Raw genomic sequence first — 13939 nt, 5'->3', positions numbered from 1 at the left:
CTCTTGGGTGGGGGGAGCAATGAAGGGGGTGGAGCAGGAAGCGGTTCCCCATTCACTTCCCCCTCCCACAATCCGGAGTCACTACTTTTAACCCTCGGAGTGCCGGTCAACAGAGGATGAAGACTCTTCTGCACCCTGCAGTCAGGAGGGTCTCGGGAGGCGCATCTCCCTTGGCTGGGCATCCTCTTCTCCTGTCTCCTCCGCCCATTTGCAGAGGCAGCATCTGATGCAGACTCTGGGGCTGAGGGCTCCTCTCCCCCTGGCTGCAGGGGGCCAACACGGACCAGGGCTCTTCCCGGGGTCTCTCCCCCAGCCTGACCCCCGGTCATGGGGCTGGAAGGGCTGTGCAGGGAGTCTTGCCAGCGGCCCGAAATGCTCACAGGCGCAGGCGGACCAGGGAAGGTGCAACTGGGACAGAAGCTGCCCTTACTGGGAAACCGGTGGGGAGGAGGGGCTTGGTGCAAGCTTTGTACGGGGTGTAGGGAGCCTGTATCTGCACACCCACCAGTGGGGAGGTTGAAGAGCCTGAGATCCTGTCCCTGGGTGGAGGGGCTGGAAGGCCTTTGCAGGGAGTCTTCAGAGCCCCCCCCCAAGGGGACTCAGGCGCAGCAGGACCAGGGCATGTGCAACAGGGCAGGAGCTGCCTTGAGTTAGACACCAGTGGGGAGTTGGGGGCTTGGTGCCAGCTTCACATGGGGTGTAGAGCATCGAGCTGGCGGCTGTATCTGCACCCCATCTAGTGCAGGGGGCCACACAGCTGACTGAACAGCATTCAGGGCACCTGCTAAGGGCCAAAAGGGGCATCAGTAAGCAGGTGATGGCCAGACTGCCCAGGTCTGCATTGCAAGAGAAACCCCAGGGTGGAAGCAGCTCAGGTCATTTAGAAACCAGTTGAACAGCACCGGTCCAGAGACCAATCTTTAGGGCACACAGGCTGAGCTGCTTGAATCTGCCCAAGTCATTACCTCTGGAGGAAAAAGGTGTGGATGTAAAGGGAGAGAAGTGGGAATGCTGTCCTGAGCAGCTTAGAGGAGGGGTGGGATACACACCTGGGGGGGCTCCAGGGGAACATGTGTTCGCAGGCAGCAGAGGGGTAAGGGCTGCATTTCCACTGCAGGTAGGCCTGCTGGCTCCAGGCATTCTGAGGGCTGGAGAGGACCCATGCAGCCTTTCTGGCCCTCAGAAGGCCTTTTAAGGCCATTGGAGGGCCTTTAAATGTAGAAGGCTTTTGGAGAGCTGGGAATGCTGCACAGCCTCTCTGGCCCTTAGAACACCTCCGGTTGAAGGCAGCAGGCATGTGGAGGTGTAGCATCAGAGATGCACACACAAAATTCCCAGATTTACTTATTTACCAGAGTGTAACAAACTTTTTTGGCTCCTTAATGAAACCCCCAAGAGAGCTAACATCTCCCTTTCAGAAAATTTTAAAAATAACTTGGGAATGTACAGCTCCCCAGTTCATTCATGCCCTCCTCCCATAGAGCTCCTCTAATCACTAGAACAGGAATTGGCATTGTCCCAGCACTGACAAACAGAATAAGGCCCAAATCCTAACCAACTTTTCTGCACTAGCATAGCTGTGCCAATAGGACATGTGCTGCATCCTACCGTTGGGTGGCACACATGGAGGCCTCCTCAAAATAAGGGAATGTTTGTTCCCTTACCTTGGTGCTGCATTACCCTTTTGTTGGTGCTGAAAAGTGGGTTAGGACTGCACCCTAAGTGAATCTCAACCTGTAAGCTTTTTGTCTCTTCAATGTGATCTCCTTCAGATGTAAAGGAAATCTCAGAGCTCAGAGAAGGGGCACAGAATCCCTGACAGCATTCATGCCAGCTTTGCCGAAACTTTAAACTGCATTTGGAAAAATGGATTTTATGGTCAAGCTGCCAATGTAAGCCTCAAGGCAACTAGACTCAAGTATATGAGTCTTTGAGAAAGGCTGTATATAAATACTGGAATATAAATTAAATAATATTTATGAGGATACACACGCATGCACACTGGTTGGAGTATCAGATGAGGACTGTGAAGAACTAATTCAAATTTGCATTCAGCCAAGAAGTTGCCTGAACTGGTTGACCTTGCCCCAGTCAGTACCTTGCAGGCAAACCTACCTCCCAGGGTTGTTTTGAGGATGTAATGAGAGTTAAGAATATGAGTGGCTTAGAGGAAGAGTGGATACAAATGAATCAGCAGAGACACAAACGCCAGACCCCCAGCCTTTATTTAGTTATAGGAGTGTAACTAACAAACCCTTTGGGTTACATATTGAAGCCCCTAAGACAGCTAACTCCCTTTTAAAAAAAAATGTCAAAAGCAGAGCTTAAAAATGAAGCTAAAAATACAGAGTGTGCAGCACCAGTATAAACACCACATTATAAGAGGAGACAACTTACAAAGCACAAAATCATGAGTGAAAGGTACACCTAATATACAACCCAGTCAGACCCCCCCCCCCATTACTGTACACAATGTAGCTGCGCTGACCAAGCACATGACACATCCAACTGTGGTGGGCCGACCAAAAGGTCAATCAGTTTTTTGAGTTACCTCTGGGGAGGCCTTTTGGCTGCCTATGGGGCCCCTCAGACTTGTACCTTCTAAGTAACTGGCATAAATCTGAGGAGAAAAAGAGGACAGGATGGGCTGGGAAAGAAGGGACCCTTGTGCAGGATGCTATAATATCCAAACAAAATCATGGGACGGCAGTATCAAAGCCACCCCTCAGGATTACATCAACCTTGGAGGCTTCTAGTTTCTGATCAGATTCTGATCAGGTCTTTTACGTGGTGGTTTGTGCTCATATGTCACTGCTGTATAGACTGGGACCTGGGGCTGCAGGGTCCTCCTAGGTGCAGAGAAGACTCAGGATGCAGGCTTGCCCTGCTGGCTCAGGGGGCTGTGGAAACCAGGTCCCCATTCTGCACACTTCTCCTAACCCTTGTGATTCTTCCTAATCCCCCCCTCAGTTAAGCTGTGCCCCTTATTCTTTTTTCTCCAGCCCCTACCTGATCTTCCTCCCTTCCTCATCACCCCATTTGTCTCTCCAGTCATTTCTCAGCTCTTTATACACTTTATCTAAGACATTCATCCCAAGTCCTAAGCATTTAGAGATTCTTCCTCTGAATGGATTTATTGATGTATTTTAAGGAATTAGTGAGACATTGTCCAAAATTATGTAGCTTTCCTATGTATAATTTTTTTTTTTTTTAAATATTCAGTCAGGTCTGAACTCTTGACTGAAGCTCTTTCCAATCACTTGTACAGTTTCTCCCCTGTGTGGGTTCTCAGATGCACCGTCAGGTTTGAGTTCAAACTAAAGCTCTTTCCACACTCCACACACTGGTATGGTTTCTCCCCTGTGTGGGTTCGCTGATGCATAGAGAGGTATGCACTCCTACTGAACCTTCTTCCGCACTCTAAGCATTTATATGGTTTCTCCCCTGTGTGGGTTCTCTGATGCAAATTCAGGCTTGAGCTCACACTGAAGCTCTTTCCACATTCCAAGCATTTATATGGTTTCTCCCCTGTGTGGGTCCTTTTATGTACAATCAGGTGTGAACTGTCAAAAAAGCTCTTTCCACACAGCAAGCATGTATATGGTTTTTCCCCTGTGTGAGTTCTTTCATGTATAGTAAGGCTTTTGCTCAAACCAAAGCTCTTTCCACATAACACACACTTATATGGTTTTTCTCCAGTGTGAGATTTTTGATGTACATTCAAATATGAGATACAGCTGAAGCTCTTCCCACACTCCAAGCATTTAAATGGTTTCTCCCCTGTGTGGGTTCTCTGATGCAAAGTCAGCCCTGAGCTCCAACTAAAGCACTTTCCACATTCCATGCATTTAAATGGCTTCTCCCCTGTGTGGGTTCTTTGATGAGAAGACAGGCTTGAGCTGTGACTAAAGCTCTTTCCACACTCTAAGCATTTATAAGGTTTCTCCCCTGTGTGGGTTCTTTGATGAAAAGTTAGGTTTGAGCTCTGGGTGAAGCTCTTCCCACACTCCCAACATTTATATGGTTTCTCACCTGTGTGGGTTATTTGATGTCTTCTAAGTTTTGATTTACTGTCAAAGGTCTTTGGACACTGAGGGCATTTCTCCTCCCTCTTTCCAATTCCATTTTCTGGATTGACTGGGATGAAACTGAAATCTTCACCCTGAGAAGTATCAGACCTATCTTGGGGTGCAACATTCTCCATTGTATTAAATACAGGTGTTGGGCTTCCCTTCTGCCCCCCTGATCCATCCTGGTCTCTAAAAATCGCTTCCTGCATTCCTTGAGTGGTCATTTCTGGTGACATCCTACTTGACTCCCTCTGATTCTCATTGTCTTCTCCACTGCTTTCTGGAACAGAGAGAAAAACTTGATTAGCAGTTCAATAGAGCAGTTGAACCTCTAACACACACACACACACACACACACACACCCCTAGGTGCATATACTCAGAAGCACACCACAGGGGATTCAGTGGCATTGACTCCCTGGATAGAATGCAAAGGATTGGGACCCTGCTCAGTGATCGACTCACAGTTAGCTGTTGTAGAAAATTTGCAAAGACCTGGCTGCTTGCCCTGTTGGAACCTGACCTGGGATGGGACAACTTTGTTAGATTTCTGTGGAGAAGGCACATAAGTGTCCCCCCCAGATTCCCTCAGGCCTCAGCTTCATGTTCACATTGCCATCTTATAAGACCTAAAAATGTCCTTAATTTTGTAGAGCTGGCCACATTTGGCTTCAATCTTGTTTCAATGGCACTGAATTCAGCCGTACTACAAAGCTCAGGAGCAGATTTTCACAGGCTCCATTTTTAACACCCATTGTGTTCAATCTTGTAATGTGTTGCCCTTAGGGCAGTGAAGCTTTGTCACAAACCAAACATGTGCTGGAGTGATAAAAAGATGAATGCCACAATTTTTCTGAAGTCTCTGGGCTGGGGGGGGGGAGCAGAGATGACAGTGTGTGCTGGCAAACAGAAGTTTGCATAAGAAATTTTCAGTCTCATTTTGAGACCGACTTGCTGCTAGCCACAGAGGTATTGGGACCCATTAATGGCCACTAATAAAGTTCTCTTGCCAGTCATCCCTCCCTGGGACAGTGGACGTATTTTGGACATATTTTGTGGAAGCCAAGAACATGATGCTGCCCTGTACTATCCAGAGCCCAACTGAAGGGAAGAGGCCAGGAATTAAGAGCATATTTTCCACTTGAAAGGAGTTGTTAGAATGGAGGTGGGGAGGGAACCCAGAGCAGCATTTGTGGAGAAGGACTGGGTGCAAACAACAGGCTAGCAAAGGGGGGGGGGCTGAATTTCTGAAGGGAGAAGAGCGTAGTGTGGGAGAGGGGCCCATCCGATCCTAGCTCTGATGAGGAAAAGAGAAATGAAGGAAGTTGTGAGGTGTCAACATGAATGGAAAGCACCAAGGCCCAAGAAATGTGAAGAGATTAAACACAGCCCCTCTAAGGACAAGATCAACAACACAGGTAAGCACTTACCTGCTGATCCGTCCCCTTCCTTGGAGTCCAGGGCAAAGGAAGTGCTCCCTTCTTCTTGCCAAGAGACAAGGTCAGCTTCGGAAAATTCTTTAAAGAAACAAAGAGAATGGTTATTTCTGTCTATGGGCTTTGTACATCCATCTGCTCCAAAGCACTCTTTCCAATGCCAGAGACATAGCTAGGTCATTTAACACCTTGGGCCCATTAATCTTTGACACATGCCTCCATATAAGACAAAATTATTTCTAGTAAGAGTGATGGTGTGAAATGAATAATAAATGGTCAGAAAATAAACACAGTGAACATTTCCCCACAATTGGGAATGAAATTCAATGCCCTCCCCCAGGGCCTCTGAGAAGAATTTATCAGGGGGTACAAAGTTTCTTTTGGGCCCCTTTGCAGAGGGGGAGGGGTGAAACAGAGCTGGGGAGGGTGGTGACAGGTGAGCAGAATAGGGGCAAGGAAGGGCGAAATAGGATGGGGGGAGGGTAGAGACAGCTGGAAAAGTCTTTGGACCCGAGGTCTACCCACCCATGTGGCATCAGTAGTGTCCCAAGCATCCTATGTGGGCAACAAGTCTGAGTAGATAGGAAAACATAAGATTCCAGGAAATTTCTGGGCCCCCTTCCTTTGGCTCCTGGGTCCCCCTTTTGACCCTGGGCCCAGGTAAAAATTACCCCCCCTCTCCTAGGCCCTCCCCTCCCCTGTGGTTGCTCCTATTCACCTAGTATTCAGTGATATACTGCCCCTGCATCTGGAGGTTCAATGTCACCACCATGGTTAATGTTCATTGATAGACCTATAGTCGACCACGAATACTTACAATCAACTGTAAAAATCATCTAAGCCACTGACCAACAATACCCAGTTTCCCACCCACAGTTACATTAATTTCCAACTCTCCTCCTATTCAACAAGTTGCAGGAACTCTGTAACTTGAAAAAGCTCAAGGACTGATGCTCGCCACACAACTACTCACTAACTGCTGTCAACATTTGCTCTCTTCTTCTGAAGCTCCCCTCCCTGAAGACTCTCCTTCACTTGAAGCTCACTGGATACCCTTTCTGCTATGCTGGCCAAAGGCTTCTGTTCCAAAATTCTCAGCCAAACCTTGATTTTGATCAAGAATCTATTGCATGTACGTGAAGGGAGAGAGAGGCACGAGATGGTAAAGACAAGATACTGAAGAAGAATAAAAGCCAAGGGGTCCAGAGACAAATGGAAAAGCCCTCTACATCATCTTGTGGCACTCACACTAGGCAGAGTCTCTGCTCTGTATTCATTGGAGTTAATGGAGAGCAAAACATCACTGCTTTTCTCCCACCTCCCCAGCTCTGGCTCAGGCCTCACAGGGCTCCTCCCAAAAGTGGCATGGAAAATGGGGACCCTTCACCATAATAAAAAGTCGTCCCCCCCTTTCTGGGGTAACTCAGCACTGTTGGGACAAGTCAGCATAGCACAGCTCTGCCATTCTGATTTCATCACCTGGAAGGCCATGACAGCAGCTTGGCTCCTGCATTTGCTAAGAGGGGCTGATTTGTAACTCTTCCTTTAGAGTCTGGTATCCTTTGAGAAAGTTGTGATGCAGAGAGGAAGGTGGAAGGCCAGAGCATCAGCCTCTCAGATCACATTGGCTCAGCAAAACTGCTGTCGTGGCTTAAAGATGATAAGATCAGAACAGCAGAGATGCACTTTGCTGATTCATCCTAACCAACACCAAATTATCACAGAAAGGAGGGGAGTTTCTATTGTGGTGAAAGGTCCCTATTCAGCCAGCACCCTCTGGGCTGAAGACACTGCAGTGTTAAGTAGTATTGTGCATAATCGAGTTACCTGCTGATTCCTCTTCTTCCTTGACATCCTGGGAAAATGTACACTTCCCTTCTTCCAGCTGGGAAATGAAGGTAGGTTTGGAAAGGTCCTCTGAGAAGGAAACAAGGAGATGAGATACTTACATATACAACATATCAAGGCTTTCCCAAGGGACCTGATCCTAGGATGACTCCCACCCCCAATAGGGCACAAAGTAGGACAGGGCACAGGGAAACTCATTGAAATCTCACACATGAATGTGCTGCAAAAAAAACTGCATGGATCCCAAAGTCTCAGTCTGGCTTTTGGGAGTACAGGCTCACTGCGTCACGAAACCTGGAATGAATCACTGTTTGAGAATCCAGTTGAGAGGGTGAAACCCACCACATTTCTCTCATCCACCTCTCGGAACACAAAAGGAAAGCCTCAACCAGAAGACCAACTGCATCACTCTGCCTCCTCCTTCTAAGGCAAATCCTTCTCTGCAAAGAGACTGGGAATTTAGGCAAGCAGAGAAAGAATGTGGCCTTCTTCTGCCTTTGCATCCCCTGAGCATGACATCACTGGAGCACCACACCTGTCCAGAAGTAGCAGTAGTAGTAACTTTATTGTCATTGTGCTACAGCACAATGAAATTTATGCACCTTTGAGATAAAAGCATAATTACGTATATACTACAACAATCACTGTCTACACACTCACCCACACATTCTATACGACATGCATCATAATATAAAAACAGTATAACAGACCATAATGCCCAGGAGCATGGTAACAACTATATTGCCTTATTCAATGTAATTATGGCTGTGGGATAAAAACTGTTCAGGAATCGTGTGGTGTAGCTCTAATAGTTCTGTATCGTCTACCCGAAGGTAACAGTTCAAAGAACTTATGAGCCGGATGGAAGGGGTCTCTCAAAATACTATGTGACTTCTGCAGACAGCGAGATATACAGATGTCCTCCAAAGCTGGTAGGTGAAGGTTGATGATGTGCTGCGCAATCTTAATAATTCTCTGCAGAGTTTTTTTGAACAGAACAGCTGTAGCTCAGTGGCTGAGAACCTGCTTTGCATGCAAGAGACCCTGGCACCAACTCAAGGGAGAGCTAGGAGATGTTCCAGCCTGAATCCCTGCAGACAGTATTGAGCCAGACAGGTCAAGTGTCTGTCTCAATCTCTGCAAAAGTCTCCCCAGAAAAGCTCAGGCTGGGAGGAAGAACTGCTTTAGGGGCTAAGACACCCCTGGGGTTCCCCGTGGCCCACACAATGGGAAATCCTTTGTGGCACCAACGCGATGGAATTCCCTTCCCCTTGACTTAAGAACAGCTCCCTCTCTTGTAACTTTCCGGCGAGGCCTGAAGACCCTTCTGTTTAGACAAGCCTTCTGAGTTCCTGGCCTTTTTAACATCTTTTTAACATCTCTTCTAATTTGCTGCCCTATGCTCTTACCTGATTAGTTTTTATCCGACTACTGTTTTTATGATATGTTATGTTTTTATCTGCTTTTAAATTATGTTTTTAACTTGTTTTAACCTTGTTTTGTAAGCCGCCTTGAGTCCCTTCAGGGAGAAAGGCAGGGTAAAAATAAAGTATAATAATATAATAATAACTCCTCCTGAACAAAGCCTTTTTTCATAACCAGAAAAAGTATCAAGATCTGGTCACTAAAGAGAACCAAGGAAGGAGAAGTCAAGTGGCCGGTTCCTCTGTTTGGCTCTGATGTCCAAGTAGGGCTAGCAAAGCAGCAGGTTCCAAAGGTCTTGCTTGACGCCAGCACAGACCAAGTCCAAGATGGCATCAGCCACAAGCCATGGAGCTGATCCGTCAAACATACATGGGAATCAGGAGAAGATGACAATAATCTTCAATCCTGGCCCCCTTCACTTCAGATAGAAAATCTCCTGTATAAGGGACCGGATCAGATCCCCATCAAGTCCCAAGTGAAACAGGCCAATGTCTTGCTGGAGACATCATGCACAGACTGTGGACCTACCATAGCTCCTTCAGTAAGTCTGATAACTCCTACATTTCCCTGGTGATACGACAAAGGACGGGCAGGTCAGGAAAAATCCCCCCAGCAGCAGTGCCTGGTCCTTGACAAACCACCAGTTCATGAAGTAAGAAACTGAACAATACAGGAAGAGGAGCAGAAGGAGGTGTGACAAGCACTGTCAGGTACAAGTGGTTCATTTTGCAGGCCTGGCAGGTCCCAAGCTGGGTTGCTGTTTTTGTCACTATTCATTTCTTTAGCTAGACATTTCTAGCCTGCTGTTTAATCCCCAAAGAGCACCAGTGAGGCCAAGCTCAGTTCTGCAACAGCGAGGCACAGAAAGCATGTTCACAGCACATGTCCCATTTCTATGGTGCAATCCCGATAGTGAGAAACAAGAAGAAGATGAGCTAATGCCTTTGGTTCCTGCATACCAAGAATGAAGGATATCCTTACCTAGAGAGTCCACCATCCTGTAATTCTCCAGCATGACATCCCTGTACAGAGCCTTTTGGCCTGGATCCTGCACACCTGGTTCCTCCTCCTTAATGCACACAGCTATCTCCTCAAAGGATACCGGACCCTGGATGAAGAAAAAGTCTCTATTCACAAATAACATCCCACCCTTTTGACAGAACATCCCCTTCTCTTTTTGCCACAGTCTAAAAAGGGAAATTAAGGGCATAATCCCATCCAATTTACCAGCTCTGATACAGCCCCAAAGTACAGGAACAAACGTTCCCTTACCTTGAAGAGGCTGCCATGTCTTCCCTCTCTGAGCAGGTGCCGTGCACGCCCTTTTGGCATGACTGCATCAGTGTTGGAAAGTTGAAAGGACTGGGTCCCAAGTTCAGATCAACTGGGTATTTTCCTGCAGTATTCAGGCATACCCTGCACTCTCATCTGGTTAGGAACCACACCAATGACGAAAGTAAAAAACGGACAATGTTGGCAACCTTTTTGTCTAAAGGGGCCAGGGATCCAAAGTTGCCGAGCACCTGGAAGCAGCCCACACAGAGCTTGGCTTGGGAGGCAAAGCCTCCTGCCCAGTTTGCCATGCACCAGACAGGGAATGGTAGAGCCACCCACCCAGGCTCACGGAGTCCCAAGCCAAGCTCTGTGCAAGCCACTTCCATGTGCTCGGCGAGGACAAAAGGAAAAAGTGTCGAAAGTCAAGTTGACAAAACTCAAGATATTGCTGTATTTGCAAATCAGAGCAATTGGTAGCCTGGGTTTTTTCTTTCTTTTCTAGCGGAACAGATGCCAACCCCGCCTGACACACAGGGTCCTGAAGGAAAATACTGCATCGCTCATTGAGTGATCACAGGTATAGTATTAGCCCAAGAGGCAGGATGACTTACCTGCCAGTGAAAAGGGATCTAGAAAATGTTGACAGACTGTGTGAATGCTTAGTGTGTGTGAATAAACAGGACACAGAATGTGACATAACCTCCTATTCAGTACATTGAGTATTGCAACAGATACCTTTCTCTACTCATCCTAGAGTCCCTGAATTATATTTATGCTGGAAGGAAGGGTGCAGGCAATCGAAGATGGATCCCAGGCTGGCAGCGATGCCCAGGTGCAGCCTCTCTTGGAGTGACTGGTGCCCACTTTTATCATGCAAAGAAGCTGTATTGTTGGTTACAGAGAAGCACAAAACTCATTCTGTGACTTGCTGATTTCTCTCTATCCAGGCATACTCCTGCAGGCGTATAACTGCAACAGCTGAGTCCAGTATAGCTGTCCTCCATGATATCAGGCCAGAGTTCAGACATGCACATATCCTCTCTGACTTGGGTCAGCAACCTCCATCATGCTGCTGAGCTGCACCCCTTTTTGACCCTCCATCTCTGGCCTTTCTGCATCCCCAGGATGTCCTCCCCGCAGCCACTGCCTACAGAGCACTGTTTTACTTTCATGACTGTTGGCAGAATTCATTCTTAACACATGGCCTGTCCTTCGAAACATTCCTGAGTTTTGTAGCTGTCTGACTTGCTCTCTGCTCAGCTGCTCACAACAAAAATCTACCTAGAACCAGAGAGCAGCCAACATTCCCTGAAGCCTGATCTCACTGTGAGCCAATAAATGCTCTGCGTGCAGCCTAGTCAGAACCTCAGCCTGACTTCAACCACCTTCTCTCACACACACATGTGCTCAAGCACAATGCTATGTGCATCTGGCATTCATTCAAACATCAAAACCTAAAACTAACCATGATGAAGCAAATGGCCAACAGGAGCAGCTGGACCACAGTGCCCAACTGGCAGAGAGGACAGAAGCCCCCTAGTGAGAATTGCATGACACAATTATTTGTAAGGTCAGTGCTGCATGTGACTTTCACTCCTGGAAGGCTGGGGAGAAAAGACTCTCCTCACTCCAGCCACTGCAATCAAACAGCCCCCTGATGCAGTGAAAGAGAGAAAGGAATTCTGGACTCCAAGGAAAATCTAAGAATATGCAAGGAAGGTAAAATTCAAAGATTTTACCAGTCAGCTGACCAGCATTCCAATCCTTGGAGTTCACACACTCTTCTTCTGAGTGGCCAGATATGGTATCTCACAGCAACAGACACAAATGCTTCTTTAAAAGCTGCTTCTGTTTTACCCCAATGATTTGCCCCTTACCTGAGCAGGCTGCACTGTGGTGGATTCGGCTCCATGGAAAGGGGGACACAGCCTGGAATGTGGCCCCGATGCCATCGTACTGCCTGTGAGGAAGACAAACACGATGGGATGGGTTTCACCCTTCATTCCCCTTTCTAACTTCCATTCCTTATGCAATTTGTCACTATTTTCCTATTTGCTCCATAGCATCCAACCCAAAGATGCCTTGGGGGAGACACTCACATCCTCATTCACTTTCTTCAAATTCTACCTTCTACCACTGTTCCTCTCTCTGCCTCCCTAATCACTTCTCCTTGAAATCTGCTTGCAATCCTTGCTACTTTAAAGTGTTTGAGGCCCCCCATTTCCTGCACTAGTTTCTGCCTGAATTCAGTCTTCCTGCCTCTATTCTTTCACAAAGCTGAGTCCATAAGACTGAAATTTAGGTGCATGTAAGACAAGTGCTGTCTCAATTCCACTGATATCCTGTAACTAGGTTGATGCGAGCTGATGTGGGGGGAAACCCTGGTTTGCAGTTGCAGGGCATGGAAGAGGGTTGGAAGTAAGGGGGGGGACTGTCTCCCAGAACAAACACTTCAGTCCTGGGTGGAATCTCAGTTCTCTTTCTCTAAGTGGAAAGAGACCCCCCACCCCGTTGAGGCACACACCTTCAATGATGCAGATGTTTTGATACAGGCTATGCAGGGCAGACACTTGGGGCATTATCTGCTTGCTTGCTATGGGGGAAGGACTCACTCTGCTCTGTCCTCCTCAGTTCCTTCTTCTGAAGAGTTCATCTCTCTAAGAGCCCCATCCTATGTATGTCTACTCAGAAATAAGTTCAATTGTGATCAATGGGGCTTAACCCCAGGAAAGTAGGTAAAAGAGTACAGCCTAACAAGTTCTCTGGCTCAGACTTGGATGCTGGAAAGATCCTTTTCAGCTGCAAACTTCTCTGTCTCTGAGCCTGGCCCTCTCTGCCCACCTGGGGGCTCCTGTCCCCCTCCCTCTTCAGCCTGGGACCCCCATTCACCCCCATGCAGATGGGGGGTGCCACTGTTTGTTTTCCCAGCCCCCTCCCTGTCCCTCCCCTGGCTGTCTCTGAGCCTGGCCCTCCCTGCCCCCCTGGGGGCTCCTGTCCCCCTCCCTCTTCAGCCTGGGACTCCCATTCACCCACATGCAGATGGGAGTGCCACTGTTTGTCTTCCCAGTCCCCTCCCATTCACCCCACGTACTTTGAAGTCAAGAGAGGTGGTTGCTGACTCTAAGCTCTTGGGCGAGGGAGGCAAAGGAAGGGGCGGAACAGGAAATGACTTTCCCCTTGCCACTCTAGGAATCCAGAGCCACTTCTTTTAACCTTTACGGAGCCTATTCAAATTCCTATTCTTCCCTGGCAGGGGCTCTCCTGGAACAGACATGACTGAGATGTACATAATTATGCAGGGGGTGGATAGATGGACGTTCTTTTCCCTCTCACCCACCAGAACCAAGGGACATCCACTAAAACTGAGAGTTGGGAGAGTATTGGCAACCTTCAGTCTCGAAAGACTATGGTATCGCGCTCTGAAAGGTGGTTCTGGCACAGCGTCTAGTGTGGCTGAAAAGGCCAATCCGGGAGTGACAATCCCTTCCACACCGGGAGCAAGTGCAGTCTGTCCCTGGTCTGTCTCCCTGGCTATGGGCCTTCCTTCTTTGCCTCTTAGCCTCAGACTGTTGGCAAAGTGTCTCTTCAAACTGGGAAAGGCCATGCTGCACAGCCTGCCTCCAAGCGGGCCGCTCAGAGGCCAGGGTTTCCCACTTGTTGAGGTCCATCCCTAAGGCCTTCAGATCCCTCTTGCAGATGTCCTTGTATCGCAGCTGTGGTCTACCTGTAGGGCGCTTTCCTTGCACGAGTTCTCCATAGAGGAGATCCTTTGGGATCCGGCCATCATCCATTCTCACGACATGACCAAGCCAACGCAGGCATCTCTGTTTCAGCAGTGAATACATGCTAGGGATTCCAGCACGTTCCAGGACTGTGTTGTTTGGAA

General features: G+C 47.9%; 1 protein-coding gene across 2 annotated transcripts; it reads right to left on the bottom strand.

The window, feature by feature from the left end:
- Window positions 1-2208: 2208 nt before the first annotated feature.
- On the bottom strand, window positions 2209-13207 carry LOC136640440 (zinc finger protein 25-like). Of its 2 annotated transcripts, none has more exons than XM_066615581.1 (6): window positions 13145-13207; window positions 11931-12013; window positions 9760-9886; window positions 7333-7422; window positions 5500-5586; window positions 2209-4350 (listed from the first exon to the last, which is right to left on the bottom strand). In XM_066615581.1, exons 2-6 carry the CDS (start codon window positions 12003-12005, stop codon window positions 3257-3259), a joined length of 1473 nt encoding a protein of 490 aa, XP_066471678.1. In that variant the 5' UTR covers window positions 12006-12013; window positions 13145-13207; the 3' UTR covers window positions 2209-3256. The 2 variants fall into 2 exon arrangements, with proteins under 2 accessions (XP_066471678.1, XP_066471679.1); XM_066615582.1 differs by lacking the exon at window positions 13145-13207 and adding an exon at window positions 13087-13121.
- Between the last annotated feature and the right edge of the window lie 732 nt (window positions 13208-13939).

The sequence above is a fragment of the Tiliqua scincoides genome, chromosome 2 (assembly GCF_035046505.1).
Source record: "Tiliqua scincoides isolate rTilSci1 chromosome 2, rTilSci1.hap2, whole genome shotgun sequence".
Lineage (NCBI taxonomy): Eukaryota > Metazoa > Chordata > Lepidosauria > Squamata > Scincidae > Tiliqua > Tiliqua scincoides.
This window is presented reverse-complemented; position numbering and strand designations above follow the sequence as displayed.

Coding starts and splice junctions, on each gene's coding strand:
- LOC136640440 (XM_066615581.1), bottom strand. CDS start 12,005: ATGGCATCGGGGCCACATTCCAGGCTGTGTCCCCCTTTCCATGGAGCC. Junction 9,887..11,930: donor CCACAGTGCAGCCTGCTCAG/GTAAGGGGCAAA, acceptor TTCTTCATCCAG/GGTCCGGTATCCTTTGAGGA. Junction 5,587..7,332: donor GGAAGAAGAGGAATCAGCAG/GTAACTCGATTA, acceptor GTTTCTTTAAAG/AATTTTCCGAAGCTGACCTT.